The 17351-nt window shown below is 50.1% G+C and overlaps 1 protein-coding gene across 8 annotated transcripts in view; it reads left to right on the top strand.

The window, feature by feature from the left end:
• Positions 1-17351, top strand: part of DTX2 (deltex E3 ubiquitin ligase 2) — a 42761-nt gene that overhangs the window by 14908 nt on the left and 10502 nt on the right. For all 8 annotated transcript variants that reach the window (XM_084764631.1, XM_084764635.1, XM_084764634.1 and 5 more), the window contains 3 exons: positions 2712-3054; positions 4809-5445; positions 15092-15195. In XM_084764631.1, coding sequence (XP_084620757.1) covers positions 2787-3054; positions 4809-5445; positions 15092-15195 — 1009 coding nt within the window. In that variant the 5' untranslated portion in view covers positions 2712-2786. The remainder of the gene's footprint in view (positions 1-2711; positions 3055-4808; positions 5446-15091; positions 15196-17351) is intronic.

Here is a 17351-nt window from a genome sequence, read left to right as displayed (position 1 = left end):
GGCCTTGGCCCTCGTATTGTATCAGCTTTGAAGGGTGGTAGCGTCTAGGAAGCTCCAGTGTCCGTAGCTGTATAACCAGGCTAGTCTCAGTTCCCCATCCGAGAAACAGAAGGAATTTGATATGAGCTTAGGGAGCTGGTTGTAGGAATCAGGAGAGTGGAGGGGACACTGTCTGTTCAGGGTCCAAGAGCTGGTGCAGGACTGTGCCCTGGCAGGTCTTTCATGGGACAGCTGTGGGCACGAAGTGGTGTCACTGTCTCTGGCTGTGTTCTAGGGCTAGTGTGTGGCCTGCCTGCTGGGAGCTGACCCTACAGCTGTGACTAGGCTATTGGGATGTTGTCATGTGGTGGGTTAGGGCGGCTGGAGCAGAATTGTGCCTGTATGTGCTCCTGCTGGGTGGGAGGGTGCCCATGGTCATGAGCTCATGTGACACTGGGGGATTCTAGGCAGGCGGGGTACCAGTGAGCCATGCTTTCTGAATCACACAAGTTGAGCATGTTAGTTCACGGAGGAAAGAGGAGCAGAGTGTCCCTGGGGTAAACAGAAGTTAGATAGCTGCTGAGCAAGACCCAGGTGCAGGGAGGGGCTGTGGAGACAGCCAAGGGACACTTTAGGTGCCCCCTCCATCCCCCGACAAAGACAGGGTTTCTCTGTGTGGCACTGGCTGTACTGGAACTTGCTCTGAAGACCAGGCTGGCCTAGAACTCACGGGTATCTGTCTGCTTTCGCCTCCTGAGTGCTGGGATCAAAAGCACAAAAGCAGCACTTTAGTTTTTTATCTAGGGTTTCCTGTGGTCAGTGATGCTTCCTTAGCTGTTTTGTTTTTGTGGGTCTAAACTTGTGTCCTTAGGCTGTGTAGCACACCGTTCATCTCCCCAGCCTAGGAGTGTGTGTAAGTCCCACCTAAGCTACTGCCCAAGAGTGTCCTGAAATATCCTTGAGGATAATGGAAGGTGTTACTCTGATAAATAGGGCCCAAATCTTTCACAAGTGCAGGGTCATCGTGGCCTTTTCCACAAAAATTTGGGGTGACTCACAAATACACTGAGTGCTGGGGGCATGGCTCATCAGTAGAGCATCTGCTGAAAATTCCCCATTAATGGCCGGGGATGTGGCACACCTGTAGAGCAGAGAGGAGCTATGATGTATATGTGGCGTGTACAAGGTCTTATGTGCATGTATTTCCAAATGCAAAGAAAGGAAGGAAGGAAAAAGTGGAGCAGAAAGTAGTAGAATCAGAAGGAAATGACTGGGTAGTGATTAGCACCCCACTTTCACTGTGTTCCTTATTCTAGAATGTGTGCTGAAGTGGGGGGTAACAACAGGAATGACTATTAACAAATTTTTTTATTGTTTGTGAATTTCACATCATGTACCCCAATCCTACTCATCTCTTCATCCTTTTGTATCTGCCCTTTGCCCTCCCAAAAGAAAATTAAAACAAAAAACAAACAAAAAAAATCCAAAACAAAGAATTATCTCTCTGTGAAAGCTGTACTGTATTACAGTGTGTCCACGGCATACCTTTTTTTTGTTTGTTTGTTTGTTTTGTTTTGTTTTTTTGAGACAGGGTTTCTCTGTGTAGCCTTGGCTGTCCTGGACTCACTTTGTAGACCAAGCTGGCTTCGAACTCACAGCGATCCACCTGCCTCTGCCTCCCGAGCGCTGGGATTAAAGGCGTGCTCCACCACTGCCCGGCTCAATGTATACTATTTTGTCCACACATTTTTACTTGCAAATGTTTATTGCTGTGAGTCATTGGTCTGGTTTGAGGCCTCTGGCTTTGGCTACATTGTCAATTTTGGATCCTCACTAGGACTCCTTTCAGGTACCCTGTTGTTGCCCTGTGTCATGGATATCCTGTAGCTTTGGATCTACAGGACCAGCCCCTTCACACAGTCCAGCAGTTCACAGATGAGGTAGATAGATGTTGGGTGGGCCAACTGAAAGCCCTGGATCTGAGCCTGGGTGGTGGCTGAGTAGTTGGTCAGCCCACCAGCTCTCCTGCACCTACACCACCAGGGCGAACTCTCCAGCAGTGCCCTGGCTAGCTCACTTAGTGTTGCAGCTGACAAGGGGCAGGGCTAGCTCTCCTGCTCTCATGCCCTTGGGACCAGCTCTACAGTGCTGCCCAGGTGAAGAGTGGGGCCTGCTCTCCCTTGGGGCTGGCTCATCCTTCCCAAGAATGACTTTTTTTTTTTTTCAAGATAAGGTTTCTCTATGATAGCCTTGGCTATCCTGGACTCCCTTTGTAGACTAGGCTGGCCTCGAACTTGCAGAGATCCTTCTGCCTCTGCCTCCAGAGTGCTGGGATTAAAGGCATGCACCACTACTACCCAGCTCCAAGAATGCCTTCTAATTATCCTATCTGTTCGAGCAGAGATGAGGATCAAGAGTTGATTCATGGCATTCTGAAGGTGGTAGAGAAAAGCTGGTTTTCAGCCATGCAGTGGTGGTGTACACCTTTAATCTTAGCACTTGGGAGGCAAAGGTGGGTGGATCTCTGAATTGGAGGCCAGCCTGGTCTACAGAGAGAGTTCCAGGATAGCCAGGGCTACACAAAGAAACCTTGTATCAAAAAAAAAAAAAGAAAAAAAGAAAAAAAAAAGAAAAAGAAAAAAGAAAGAAAGAAACAAGTAAAGAAAAAGTTGGTTTTCTTTAGCTGCCTGACAAGGTCCCCAGTGTGAGTAACTACTGTGTCTTTTTCCCAGGTTTCTCGGAGGTGCTGGGCAATGAACTTGAGCCTGCAACCCAGAGTGGTCTGAAGTCTTCAGGGAAAGTGGAAGATGGCCATGGCCCCAAGTTCGTCTCTGCCACAGGTGTACCCTAGCCCTGTGGTGGTGGCTGTGTGGGAATGGCAGGATGGGCTTGGTACCTGGCACCCCTACAGTGCCAGTGTCTGCTCTTTCATTGAGCAGCAGTTTGTTCAGCAGAAGGGCCAGCGTTATGGACTGGGGAGCCTGGCCCACAGCATCCCCTTAGGCCAGGTTGACCCCTCACTGGCCCCTTACATCATCGACCTCCCCAGCTGGACCCAGTTCCGCCAGGACACTGGTAAGACCCTTGTGCTCCCGCGAGGGGCCTGGCTTTGGGCTGGGTACCAAGCCTGGCTTTAGCTTATGGTTGTGACTGACAGGCCTTCTATCTCTACTCTTTTCGTGTTCACATCTGATGGGAGGGTGCTTTAATTAACAGCTTCTGGGGCTGGAGGATGTAGCTCAGTTGGTAGAGCACATACCTCAAATGCAGGAAGCCCTGGGCTCTAGTCCCTGCACTGCATAAAACTGTTGCTGAGTATATACCTGTGTCTGTAGCATTCTGGAGGTGGAGGCTGAAGGGTCAGGAGTTCAAGGTCATCCCTGTCTATATAGTAAGTTCTAGGTCAAGCTAGGCTACACAAAATCTTATCTTAAAAGAAATCAGCCGTCACCTGGGAGAAATGGACCTTTTAACAGATGTGTTGGGAGCACATGCAGAGGCTCTCTTGTCTCCTTCCTCCTCCAGCAGACTGGAGAGCAGAGCCTGGATTTGGTATGCCATGGTAGTTTAGAGAGTCTTGTGCTTATATTCACTTCCATACTTGGGAGGCCAAGAGTAGAGTACTGGTAATTGATTTTGAGACTAAACTGTCTCAAGGAGGATTTAAAAAAAAAAAAAGCCTTGTTGCTGGGTGTGGTGGCGCATGCCTGTAATCCCAGCACTTGGGAGGCAGAGGCAGGGGGATTGCTGTAAGTTCCAGGACAGCCTGGTCTACAAAAAGAGTCCAGGACAATCAGGAGTACACACTGAGCCTTGTTTGACAAGAAAGCTACTAGCCTCTCTTGCCATAGAGGGTGAGCCCTTGCTTTGTGACTTGGTCCTTTGGTGCCCTTTGCCTTGTGAGCCTCTGCACCCTACAGTGAAATTGGACCAAATAGGCTCTGCCTAAGTCAAATAGACATGTGACCATGTGCCTACAGTGATGATGTTGAGTTACTCAGGGGCCCACTGAGGCTGGGGATGTAGCTCAGTGGTAGAACCCTGGGGTCCATCTTCAGCAACACAGACACAGAGATATACATATTTAGACATAGATGCACATGTAGACACACATATACCCCAGACGTGCCATATATATACCATAGACACATGCACACACATAGATACATGTGTAGACATACACAGACACAGGTGCATATACAAACATGACACATACACACCATAGACACACCACTGACAAACACATACCACAGATGGGTGCACATATACACCATAGACACTTGCACACACAGAGATATAAACACATACACAAATGTGTACATACACACATGTGAACAGACAGCATGGGTACACCACAGACACATACATGCAGACATAGATACAAACATAGTTATCCATACAAAACACAGAAACACACAAATATATATATATATATATTTTTTTAAAGATTTATTTGTTTATTATTTATATAGTATTCTGCTCGCATGTGTGCCTGGACTTCAGAAAAGGCACCAGATCTCATTATAGATGGTTGTGAGCCACCATGTGATTGCTGGGAATTGAACTCAGGACCTTTGGAAGAGCAGCCAGTGATCTTAACCTCTGAGCCATCTATCCAGCCCCCACACAGATATATTTTGACACCACAGACATACCACAGACAGGCAGATGCACACATATACATAGGCACACATGCCACAGGCATACACATACATGGCACACACATATACCCACAGAAAGATGGGTGTGGCACTATACACCTGCAGCGTCAGCATGTGCAGCGGCAAGAGGGGTCTGCCCTCTTTATGGATTCTGATCTTTTTCTGCAGGCACCATGAGGTCTGTGCGCAGACACCTGTTCTCACAGAATTCTGCCCCAGGCCAGGGCATCATCTGGGAGTGGCTGGGTGATGACGGATCCTGGATAGCCTATGAAGCTAGTGTCTGTGACTATCTGGAGCAGCAAGTGGCCCGGGGCATCCAGGTTGTGGACTTGGCCCCACTGGGGTATAACTATACCGTCAACTATGCCTCCCTAACGCAAACCAACAAGACTTCCAGCTTCTGCCGGAATGTGCGACGCCAAGTGGGGCCAGTCTACCCGGTGACTTCAGTCATCGCCCCCCCAGGCCAAATGGGACTCGTCTGCTCTTGCCAACAGTGCCTCCACGGTAGCGGAACTGGCCCCGTGTCAGGTCGCTACCGCCACTCCATGACCAACCTGCCTGCGTATCCTGCCCCCCAAGCACCCCACCGGACCGCCACTGTCTTTGGGGCCCACCAGGCCTTTGCCCCATACAATAAACCTTCACTGTCTGGGGCCAGGTCTGCGCCCAGGTTGAACACCACCAACCCCTGGGGTGCACCACCTCCTGCTCCAGGCAGCCAGTCCTTGTTCCACTCCAGCCTCTCCCACCTGGGGCCACAGCTCCTGCCCTTAGGACCGTCCACCTCCAGTGGAACCAGGTACCTCACAGTGGGAGCTTCACCTTTACCCCTCAGCCTTGCGTCTACAGGCCTGCTTACCCCTGGTGTGTTGTCTGTTGTGTGTGCCACATATGTGTTGAGCTTCCTTAGTTTTCCAGTTTGGCCTCCCATGGAGCTGCTGTAACTGTGGCACTTGGATTGTTGAGTCCTGGAGGCCAGGGATCAGCAGTTTCGTTTTAAGTGAAAGGGTCTTATATAGCTCAATTTGGCCTCAAAAATTGCCTATATAGCTGAGGATGATCTTCAAACTTCTGATCCTCTTCTCTCTACCAATCAAGTGCTGAGGGACCAAACCCACGGAGGGCTTTGTACCTGCCAGGCATGCGCTTTACTGATTAAGCACAGCCCCAGCTCTGTTTCCATTATTTTAAAACAGACTCAGTCTATAGCCCAGGCTGACCCAGAACTCCATGTGCAGCCCAGGCTGTCTTTGAACCTTCAACACACTCCCTGCCTCAGTGTTGGGATTATAAGCCACTCCCCACTCCCCAAGAGTCCGTTCTTTCTCAGGATTGCAGAGTGCTTGTTGTGAGTTGGTTCTCTCTCACCACATGGGGCTGGGCTGGGATTGAACTCAGATCATCAGGCTTGACGACAGTCTCCTTCACTTACTGAACCAGCTCACTGGCTCTGGTATTTTATGTTTCTCTTTATTTTGTTTTGTTTTTAGAAAAAGTTCCCCTTTGTAGTTTCAGCTGGCCTAGAATTCTCCATCATCCTATTTCTTCCTCTTGAGTGTTAGGCGATCACTGTCCCATCCTCAGCACTGCCATCAAAAAAAAAAAAAGAAGAAGAAGAAGAAGAAGAAGAAGAAGAAGAAGAAGAAGAAGAAGAAGAAGAAGAAAAGAAAGTGCCCAGCATATTCTTGGCTAGTAGAGTTCTCTAAAGCCCACTTGAATAAAAGGAGCAGCCCAGGTCTTTGATACCTTGGCAACCTTTATTCAAAATTGTGACATGAGTTGGGATGGATATCAGAGATGTTTGCCTAGAACCTGCAGATGAGGACCTGCAGATGTGGCTTAGTGCTAGAATGACTTTTTTACAATCCTACATGCTTGGGATGTGGCTCAGTGGTAGAGCCCCTGCCTAGAATCCCCCAGTGAGGGGCTGGGGTGTGGCTCAGTGGTAGAGCCCCTGCCTAGAATCCCCCAGTGAGGGGCTGGGGTGTGGCTCAGTGGTAGAGAACCTGCCTAGAATCCCCCAGTGAGGGGCTGGGGTGTGGCTCAGTGGTAGAGCCCCTGCCTAGAATCCCCCAGTGAGGGGCTGGGGGTGTGGCTCAGTGGTAGAGCACCTGCCTAGAATACCCCAGTGAGGGGCTGGGGTGTGGCTCAGTGGTAGAGCCCCTGCCTAGAATCCCCCAGTGAGGGGCTGGGGTGTGGCTCAGTGGTAGAGCCCCTGCCTAGAATCCCCCAGTGAGGGGCTGGGGTGTGGCTCAGTGGTAGAGCCCCTGCCTAGAATACCCCAGTGAGGGGCTGGGGTGTGGCTCAGTGGTAGAGCCCCTGCCTAGAATCCCCCAGTGAGGGGCTGGGGTGTGGCTCAGTGGTAGAGCCCCTGCCTAGAATACCCCAGTGAGGGGCTGGGGTGTGGCTCAGTGGTAGAGCCCCTGCCTAGAATACCCCAGTGAGGGGCTGGGGCCGGGGCTCAGTGGTAGAGCCCCTGCCTAGAATCCCCCAGTGAGGGGCTGGGGTGTGGCTCAGTGGTAGAGCCCCTGCCTAGAATCCCCCAGCGAGCTCAATAGTATACTGCCTGCCTAGCATGGTGCCTAGATGCCTGCCAGCACCTTAAAAAGAAAAGCAGTGAGTGTGTGGGGCACATGAGGCTGGCATGAGTATGCAGAGTAGAGGGAGGGAGATGCCCTCGGGGGCAGTGAAGAGGGGTCTGCTAGACAAGGAAGAGTAGAGGGCATGGGTCAGCAGTCCCCAGGGTGTCCTTCTTTTAGCGTTGGAGCATGTGAACTTCCTCTGGGACATGTGGGGATCGGGAGTCCAGACAGGTAACACCAGGGCATGAGCTGCAGGGCTCCCAGAGATGTCACTCCCTCATGTGTCAGTCTTTGAGGGAACGGGATTCTATGGCTAGCCTAGGACAGTGTGAGGTAGACTTACAGCTTTGTTGAGGTATGTCTCTTTCTACCTCTTCTTTTCCTGTCTTCTCTCTTCCTCCTCACCACCTCATCCTCCTGTTCTTTTTTTCCCCGTCTCCTCCTCGCTCCCGTTACTCTCTTCCTCTCCCAAGCAGTGTCTCACTCTGTAGCCTGGCCTAGAATTTACTGTGTAGCTCAGGATGTCCTCAGACTCAGTCCTTCAGCTCATGAGTGCCACCACGCCCCGCTGGGGCAACTCAACAGAGCTCTAACTGGGGACCTGGGATGAGTCAGACCTCGTGAGCCTTGGATCTTTTTTCCTGGTGTAGGGTTCCTGCAGGTTGGGGCTTTCTTCTCCCCATGTACAGGCCTACAGGCACTGCAGGGACTCTGACGGGCCAGGCAGATGATGAGGGAGGCCCCCGGGCAAGCTTGTGTCTGCTGGACAGGCGCTGCCTGTTGCTTCTTGCCGGGTGGCAGGAGACAGGAGAAACTGGGCCAGCCTGCTGTGTTGGTCGGATAGCCTCAGAGCAAGCTGGGTGCCTCTTGGCGTCAGTCACTGCATCCCTGTTCCCTCAGGCCTTTCAGGATCTGGGAGGGGTGTCCTTTCACTTGCATGGAGTCTGCACAGTCTGGAAAAGCAAGCATTTACCCATATCTCTTTAAATTAAAAAAAAAAAATTACATGTATATATTTTGTATGTGTGAGAGGGTTAATGTGTGCTTGTCGAAGTTAGAGCCAACCTGTTGGTGTCAGCTCTCTCCTTCCACCATGTAGATCCTGGGGAATTGTGCTCAGGTCTTCAGGCTTGGTGCCGTGTTGCCATCCTTCCATATCTCATTTATTCTGTGGCTTTCTTTAAGCACTGTGCTATGAGGGGTGGTAGAGCCACGGGTAGCCGCCTGCCCTGCCCCCATCTCCTCCCCCAGCTGGCACTGGGAGAAATGCAAACATTTGGCCCCTTGATCTCCCCAGGGGCTGTGGTAACAGGTCTCACAGCCAAGTGAGGGTCAACAGCATTGGGTGAGAGTTTACTGAGCTGTGTGTGGAGGGAGGAGGTGGCTGGGCAGGCAGCTCCAGTCTGAAGAGAGCACATAGGGTTGGGGGAGCCTAGCGACCATGAGGGAGCTGATATGCCAGGCTTTTGTGGAAACGCACATTCTTTTTCTTTTTTTGCTCAGTCTAGGTGAAACTTGCTGTGCCCCCTGGGAACATGCACTCCAGACAAAGCTGTGTCATTTGTAACTGAGCTTCTGGGTGTAACTACATTTCCTTGTAGCTGAAGTTTTATCCCTTTAAGCAGCAAAACATGTGCTGTAATGAGGGCACTGGAAAACTTTCCAAAATGTGTCATGTTCACACCTGTCCCTGTAAATCAGGGCAGGACAACCCTTAGCGTTTTGATGAAGGGTGGTGATGAGAGCTGGCGGCTTTGAAACACAACCAGGTGTGTCCAACACGTGCCCCACAGGCTTCATGCAGCTGAGGCTAGCCATGAATGAGGCCTAACCATGATGCTAAATTTATGTGGACAAGAGAGTGTTGTAGGTGTGCATGTGTGCTGCGGATATAGGTTTACATGCAAATAAAGTCAGAGGTCCTACCTCAGGACCTATTCACCTTGTTTTTAAAAGAACTTAAGGGCTGGAGAGATGGCTCAGAGGTTAAGAGCACTGCTTTTCCAAAGATCCTGAGTTCAATTCCCAGCAACCACATGGTGGCTCACAACCGTCTGTAATGTGATATGATGCCCTCTTCTGGCGTGTGGGTGTACATGCAGGCAGAACATTGTATATATAATAAATAGATCTTAAAAAAAAAAAGAACTTCTAAAAGGATCTTAAAATATGTGTATATGATATGTGAGTGTGCGTGTGTCTGAGGAGGTCAGAAGTGGATGTTGGATCCCTGGGCCTGGAGGTACAGATGGTTGTGAGCTACCTTGTGGGTGCTGGGAATCACATCTGGGTACTCTGGAAGAGCAGCTGGAACTCTTACTTGGTTTCGTTTTTCGAGACAGGGTCTCTGTGTAGTCTTGGCTGCCCTGGACTCACTTTGTAGACCAGGCGCCTCGAGCTCAGTGATCCGCCTGCCTCTGCCTCATGAGTGCTGGGATTAAAGGTGTGCACCACCACGCCCAGCAGCAGCCAGAACTCTTAACAACCTCTCCAGCCCCTGACTGTAGTTTTTATATTAATTTTGTTCATCTATTTTGTGTGTGTGCACAAGTGTGCACTCTTCACACTACAGGTGTAGAGATAAGAGGATTGCTCACGGAAGTTGCTTCTCCTTCCGTCGGTTGGGTACTAAGGAATGATCAGGTCCTCAGGCTGGCCAGCATGTGCCCTTACCCACTCAGCCATCTCACCCTACTCACCACCACCACCTTCTCCTCCTCTCCTTTGGTTTTGGTTTTCGGTTTGTGTGTGTGTTTTTGGGTTTTTTGGAGACAGGAGTTTGCAATTTAGTCAGCTGGCTTGGACTGTATGTAACTCAGCTTGGCTTGAACTCTCCCGCCTTTTGGGACTACATCTGCTGGGTTCTTCCTGCTGCTCCGCGGGCCCTCCCCCCACTGCTGCTGCCCTGGGAGTCCAGCTGCCACCGCCTGTGTGATTAGACAAGGATGCTGCCTTGTCCCTGTCCTTGGGTCAGCCAGTGTCTGTCTGTGTCTCTGGCTTTCTTGTCCTCTTTGAGATTAGGGTATTGTATGTTGCAGGTCCAGAATTTTTCATTATTAAATGCTTTTTAAGCCGGGTGTGGTGGCACACTCCTTTAATCCCAGCACTCCGGAGGCAGAGGCAGGTGGATCTCTGTAAGTTCAAGGCCAACCTGGTCTACAAAGCAAGTCTAGGACAGCCAAGGTTACACAGAGAAACCCTGTCTTGAAAAACAAAAAAACCCCACAAAAACAAAAACAACATTTTAAAATTTAATGAATTTACTTATTTTTGAGACAGAATCTCACTGTGTAGCGCTGGCCACCTGGGAACTCACTGTGTAGTCCAGGCTGGCCTCAGATTTATGGATTCCATCTGCCTCTGCTTCCTGAGTGCTGAGATCAAAGGCATGTGCCACCCCAGAAAAACAGCTCAGCTGCTTTTAAATATATTTCATTATGTTTATGTGTGTGTCCACATACACACATGCATATGCATACCTGTGCTGTGGCACACATGCAAGCTTAGAACACTACTTGTGGGAATTAGTTCTCCCCTGTCAGTGTGTTCCCAGGGACACAAGTCAGACTCGGTCATCAGCCCTGGTGGCAAGGCTCTTTACCTTACTGAGGCATCTTGCTGACCCCTGGACTTTTCTTTTTCTCTTATTCTGTGCTGGGACTATCTATTCAGTGAGGGCTCTGGGGCCTGCTTTGTCTTTATTCTGTTCCTGGGAGACATGCATTCATCCTGCGCAACACCCCTTTATAGATAGCTCTGGAGTGGGACTTGGCATGCTCATTTCATAGTCTCGCCTCAGAGACTGTCATTAGTCTGTCCAAATTGGAGCTGAATGTAGCCCAAGTCCAGGATGGGGGATGGGGCGACTTTGGATTTCCTTCTGCTTGAGCCTCCTCCTGCCTGGGACAGTGAAGTTCTGTACAGAGCGTTGTAAGTCAGGATGGGGGTGTGGCTCTGTTAAAGCTCTTGATTATTAAGTGGGAGTTCAGAGCCCCCAGCAAACCACACAAATGCCTGGTGGGTGTCACAGTTCTCCCAGAATTCCTTCCTCTGAAAGGGGAAAGAGAAGATCCCCGGAGCAAAGTGGCTGGCAGGACCAGTCAGTCATAGGTGAGCTCCTGGTTTGATTGTCAGATCCTTCCTCAGTGAGTAAGGTAGAAGAGCAACTGAGGATGGTGTCAGACATGATGTCTACATGTCATACATACACACACACACACACACACACACACACACACACACACACACATAACACATGCATGCATATCACAGCCAGGCAGTGGTGGCGCACACCTTTAATCACAGCACTTGGGTAAGAGCAACTGAGGATGGTGTCAGACATGATGTCTACATGTCATACACACACACACACACACACACACACACACACACACACACACACACACATGCATATCACAGCCAGGCAGTGGTGGCGCACACCTTTAATCACAGCACTTGGGAGGCAGAGGTGGGCGGATCTCTGTGAGTTCAAAGCCAGCCTGGTCTACAAAGCAAGTCCTTGACACGGAGAAACCCTGTCTCCAAAAACAACAAACAAAAACACCAAACATGCATATGACACACGCTCGCATATCACACATTCAGACTCCTTGTCTCACAGACTCAGCGCCATTTAGTGTGGAGTCCAGCTTCCTCTCACTTGTGTGTCTTCCTGGTGAGGGAAGACTTGGAAATGGGGCAGCAGTCAGGGATCCCATCTCTGTGGGCCCATGGGCTTTTCTCCCTGGCAGCTCTCTTGTATTGGGAAGTTGTACAGCTAGGCTTTGATGTTTCTGGCACTCTTGATTCGGGGCTCACGTTCACTGCTCTCTGGAGAGGTGACTGGGGCAAAGGGCGTTTGTTGCATTTATTTATTTGTCTGTCTTTTAGAACAAGGTCTTGGCTGTGTGGCCCTTGGCTGGCCTGCAATTACTCTGTAGTGTAGTCTTGTCTCTTCTTCCCGAGTGCTGGGTTTGCAGGTGTGTGCCACCACACTCTGCTGAGTACCCTCACTTGTGGGGCGTCTGAGTCATTCACATCACAGCTGACCCACCTGAGAAGGGGAGGGGGAAGCAGCTGCTATGGTGGCTTGCACCTGTAGTCCTAGCACTTAGTTTGAGCACAGCCTGGGCTACATGTTGAGTTCAAGGACAGCCTGGGATACATACGAGACTATCTAAAAGGGGAAGGGGCACCTGAGCCGGGGTTGTAGCTTAAGTAGTCTTGCCTAGGAAGTCTCAAGTTTAAACTTTAGCACTGCGTAAACGGGGTGCATAGTGTACACCTATAATTCCAACACTCCAGAGCTGGAGGCTGGAGTTCAGAGTCATCGTCAACTACTTAGTGAGTTCCCAGCCAGCTTGGGTCGCTTGTTACCATAACTGAAGGGAAAAGGTAGAAACAGGCTCAGGAAGGGGTGGAGCTTGCACCTATTGACGCCTCCTGACAGTTGGGTAGACTCAGTACCTCAGCCCAACTCTGGCTCTAACAGAGCACTCTCAGCCTTCTTTTGGGACTGAGAATATAGGGGACAGGGAGCCCCACCAGATGAGGCTATCTTTTTTGTTTGTTTGTTTGTTTGTTTTCTGAGACAGGGTTTCTCTATGTAGCCCTGGCTATCCCAAGCTGGCCTCAGACTCACAGTCACCCACCTGCCTCTGCCTCCTGAGCACTAGATTAAAGGTATATGCCACTGCCGCCCTGCCTAGAACCCATTCTTTAGACCAGATTAGCTTGGCGCTAAGATATCCATCTGCCTCTCTCCTGGGCTTAAAGGCGTGCTCCACCACTGCTCAGCAAATAAAGCGCCTTTTATCACTCAGGCCAGCCCTAGAGCACTGCTCTCTTTCAGACCCCAGGAGGCTTTCCCTCAGCCCAGCTCCAGTTGTGTGTGTGTGTGTGTGTGTGTGTGTGTGTGTGTGTGTGTGTGTGCGCGCGCGCGCTTCCCAGCTGGATGAGATCACCAGCTTTCCACCCTCCACCTCTGTGATCTGTGGCTGGCTGTGTGGCAGGTCTGGGGCAGGCCCTGGAGGCAGTGGCTGGTACTCCCTTAGCTGTGCACTGTGCCAGAGTGCCTTCCATGTTGTGGGCTGGGCCCTGAGGAGCTTCCATGTGTGGGAAGATCTGTAATCTTCACATTTCATCATCAGAATGGGCAGGGATGCATGGAAGGATGCCGAAGGGCCCCAGGAGTGGGAAGGAGGGGCTGGCAGGAACTCAGGCCTTTGGCCAACTGTTTTCAAAGTAGAGCTCTGCCTCAAACCAGAATGGCCTGCGTGTGGTGTGTTACCATGTGGGCTGTTCATGCATCCATTTATTCTGTAGTATTAGGGATTGAACCTACAGCCTCACTCACATTAGACAAGGATTTCCCACTGAGCTACAGCCATAAGTCTCTTTTTTTACGTTTATTTGTGTATTCTTTGTGTGTAAGCATACATACATACCGTTCACTTACATTTGCTTTTTCATGTATACATGGAGGTCAGAGGACAACTTTCCGGAGTGAGTTCTCTTTTTCCACCCTATCAGTTCAAGGGCTTGAATTCAGGTCATCAGGCTTGTTAGCAAGTGCCTTTCCCCTCTGAGCCATCTCACTAACTTTCCATAGAAACAAGGTCTTAGCAAGTTGCCCACGCTCTTAAACTCTGTGTGGCCCAAGCTGGTGTTAACCATGGTAACCCTCCAGAGTACCCGGGCTGACAGACCTTTTCCATCCAGCCTGCCTGTTGCCATTTGAATGTGAGGACTTAGAACCAAATAATGTTGATAATAGTCACTGTGATAAACAGTTTTATCTCATTTATGTACACGTGTGCGTGGTGTATGTGTACATGTGGATACATGCATGTTGAAACCAAAAGTCAACACTGGGTGTCTTCTCACACTACTGTTTTTAATTTATTTACTTATTTTTATTTTGCTGACTGGGAACTTGCCACATAGACCAGGCTGGCCTCGAACTCACAGTCTTCCACCTGCCTCTGCCTCCTGAGTGCTGGGATTAAAGGTGTGCGCCACCACACCTGGCCATAAGCTTTATTTTGAGGATTCATCTTGATAGGAATTCCACAGAAAGAGTGTTGGATCTTCCTGGTTGCACAGTGTGTGATACTGTCTTGGCCATGACTGGCAATGTTGTTCTCTATTGCTTGTCACCATGGCTGACCTGCTGATGCCCCAACTGTGCAGGTTCCCTGAGAGCTTTCCTGGTTTGTTTTTGTTTCTGTATTGGCCCTTTGAGATAGTCTCCCTCTGTAGCCTCGGCTGGACCGAGGCTGCCTCTGAACTCATTATATAGACCAGGGTGGTCCTAACTCCTGTCAGATCTCCTGCCTGTGCCTCTTGAGTACTAGGATTACAAGCGTGTGTCACAATGCCCAGCTGAGAGCTCTCCTTAGTTTTTTTCATAACATTTATTTAGTGTGTAGGGATGCCCACATGCTGCAGCCCGCATGCCACAGATCAGAGGGCAGTTTGTAGGAATTGCTCCTCTGCTTCCACCCTGTGGTTCTGGGAATTGAATTCAGAGCTACCAGGCTCTGTGATAGGAAACCCCACAAATACAGTGTTGTGCCACCTGTTGGTCTGAATGCTCTGTGTGTGTGTGTGTGTGTGTGTGTGTGTGTTTTGCATGATTCACCATATGAAACACCATATGAAAGTGACAGAATGCCTTTTAATGTGCACTTGAAACCTGGTTGAATGCCTTGTCTTGAGAGTTTGTGAACTGCCTGAGGAAATAGCTCATGGGCCTCCACCCACAGTTTGTTGAAGAAAGTGCAGCCAAAGAACTACCCAGGCTTGCAGATTCCCTGCTCTGCGTGGCACCTCCCACTGAGTTTGCTCTCTTTTCTCCTCAAGTGCCTCCTTCCCCATCGGTCCCTCCTCCAGCAGCCCAGGGAGCGCCCCTACCACTGTGCCCGTGCAGATGCCAAAGCCCAGCAGGGTCCAGCAGGCGCTTGCAGGTAAGTGTCCTAACAGACTGTGACCCATGGGGCTCAGTGGGGAGGGAAGAGAGTGAAGGCCCTGTCACCCTTTGGGGACCTTAGGGAAATCCAAAGTGGCTTCTTGGGGATCAGTGCCACTTTGGGATTATCAGTATTCCCCAGGGAATAGTTAAGGAGCCTTTGTAGCCCTGGGAGTGAGGGTGGGGTTGAGAGTGAGGTGGGGGCGTCAGGCCAGGTGGAGACCTTTCTAGTATTTGCATCCAGTTAAACTGTAGTTAGAGCATTTCCTTACAGGGTCCTCAAGGGAGGCATGAGACCTTTTGGCCCCAGTTAGGGGTGTGTGTGCGTGTGCGTGCGTGTGTGCGTGCGTGTGTGTGTTTTAGGATTTGGTTATTATATGTATGTGTCTGACCGCATGTATGTATACCATGTGAGTGCAGGTACCCAAAACGGCCAGAAGAGGACATCAGATTCACTGAAGCTGGACTCGCAGGCAGTTATGAGTTGCCATGTGGGTGCTGGGAACTGAACCTGAGTCCTCTGCAAGAACAGCCAGTGTTTTTAACTGTTGAGCTGTCTCTCCAGCCCTAGGTCTTAGAGTTTTGCCTTTGGGTTTGTTTTCTGTGAGAGTACATGTGGTGGAGCCAGAGGACTACCGCAGGTGGTGGTCTTCAGCAGCCAGTCGCCTTGTTTTTTAGGAGTCAGTCTTTCTCGGCCTGGGACTCACGGATTCTGCTAGGCTGCCTGGCTACTTAGCCAGCTCTAGGGATTTGACTGTCCCCACTTCCCCAGCCTGACATTACAAGTGCACACTTATGAGCATAGCTTTTTTGGGGAGGGGAAAGATTTTGAGACAGAGTCTCTCTTTGTACCCCTGGCTGTCCTGGAACTCACTCTGTAGAACAGGCTGATCTTGAACTCACAGAGATACCCCTGCCTCTGCCTCCCAAGTGCTGGGATTAAAGGTGTTCGCCACCACTACCCAGCTGTGGGCCTACCTTTTCTATTTAGTTTCTTATACTTGGCCCAATAATTTTTTACTAATTGTACTATGTTCCCATCCCTTAAAACTTTTTTTTTTGCTTTTTCAAGACAGGGTTTCTCTGTGTAGCCTTGGCTGTCCTGGACTTGCTTTGCGCTTACCTCTGCTTCCATAAGTGCTAGGATTACAGGCATGCACCACCATGCTCAGCTTCTTAAAACCCTTTAAAATTGCATTCATTTGTGTGTAGAAGTGGTGGAGGGCATGCCATGGAGCATGTATGCAGGCCAGAGAACAGCCTGTAGGAGTCGGTGCTCGCCTTCTATCGTGTGACTCCCAGGGATCAAGCTCAAGTCACCAGGCTCTGATGGAAGTATCTTGTCCTATCGGGCCATCTCACTGGCCACCCACCTGGCTCCACCCAGCCTCCTTTTTTCAAACAAAGTTCATGTAGCCCAGGCTGGTGGCAGAAGACCTTGAACTCCTGATGCTCCTTGCCTGTGCTTCTCAAGTGGCAGAGTTGCTCTCATGTGCCACTGTGCCTGCTTTACGAGGTGCTTCAGCTTTGTACGTGTTAGACAAGTACCCTACCAACAGCACTACATCCCTAGCCCTAAATAGGTCTTGTCTTGTTTGAGACAGGTACTCCATGTAGACCTCAGCCTCCTGACTGTTGGGATTACAGTTTTTGTTTTGCAATAGGATCTCAATATATATAATGTATATATCACCTAGGATGGCATCAAAGTCTTGATCACCTTGCCTTAGTCTCCTGAATTCCTGAATTCCTGAATTCTGTTTGGTTTGAAGTGTTGTTGTTGTTTTTTGTTTTTTGTTTTTAATACCCACCTGGTACAACCCCCAGCTATTTTATGATGCATTGGTGTCCTGAGTTATGGCAGGAACAGTGGGTGGGGTGATGGCTGTGGCACTGACAGATGGAACAGTTTAGAGGTACTGGGAGCGTGGCTTTCCATCTCAGGAGCGCTATCTTCAGAGGAAGTGTGGGTGCCTTTGGCCTTTGTGGTGGGAGACACTGTGCAGGATATGAGAAGGCACCTTTGGAGCCCTTGATGCTCTCTACAACCAGGCCTGCCGTTACTTTATCACACCTTCTTTCCGGGGAACCACTGAGGTGATTTGCCACTTGTGGGGTGTGTGAAGAGAAGGACAAGCTGGAGAGATGACTCAG

Source organism: Acomys minous (genome assembly GCF_964271855.1).
Source record: "Acomys minous genome assembly, chromosome: 16".
In the NCBI taxonomy this organism is placed as follows: Eukaryota; Metazoa; Chordata; class Mammalia; order Rodentia; family Muridae; genus Acomys; species Acomys minous.
This window is presented reverse-complemented; position numbering and strand designations above follow the sequence as displayed.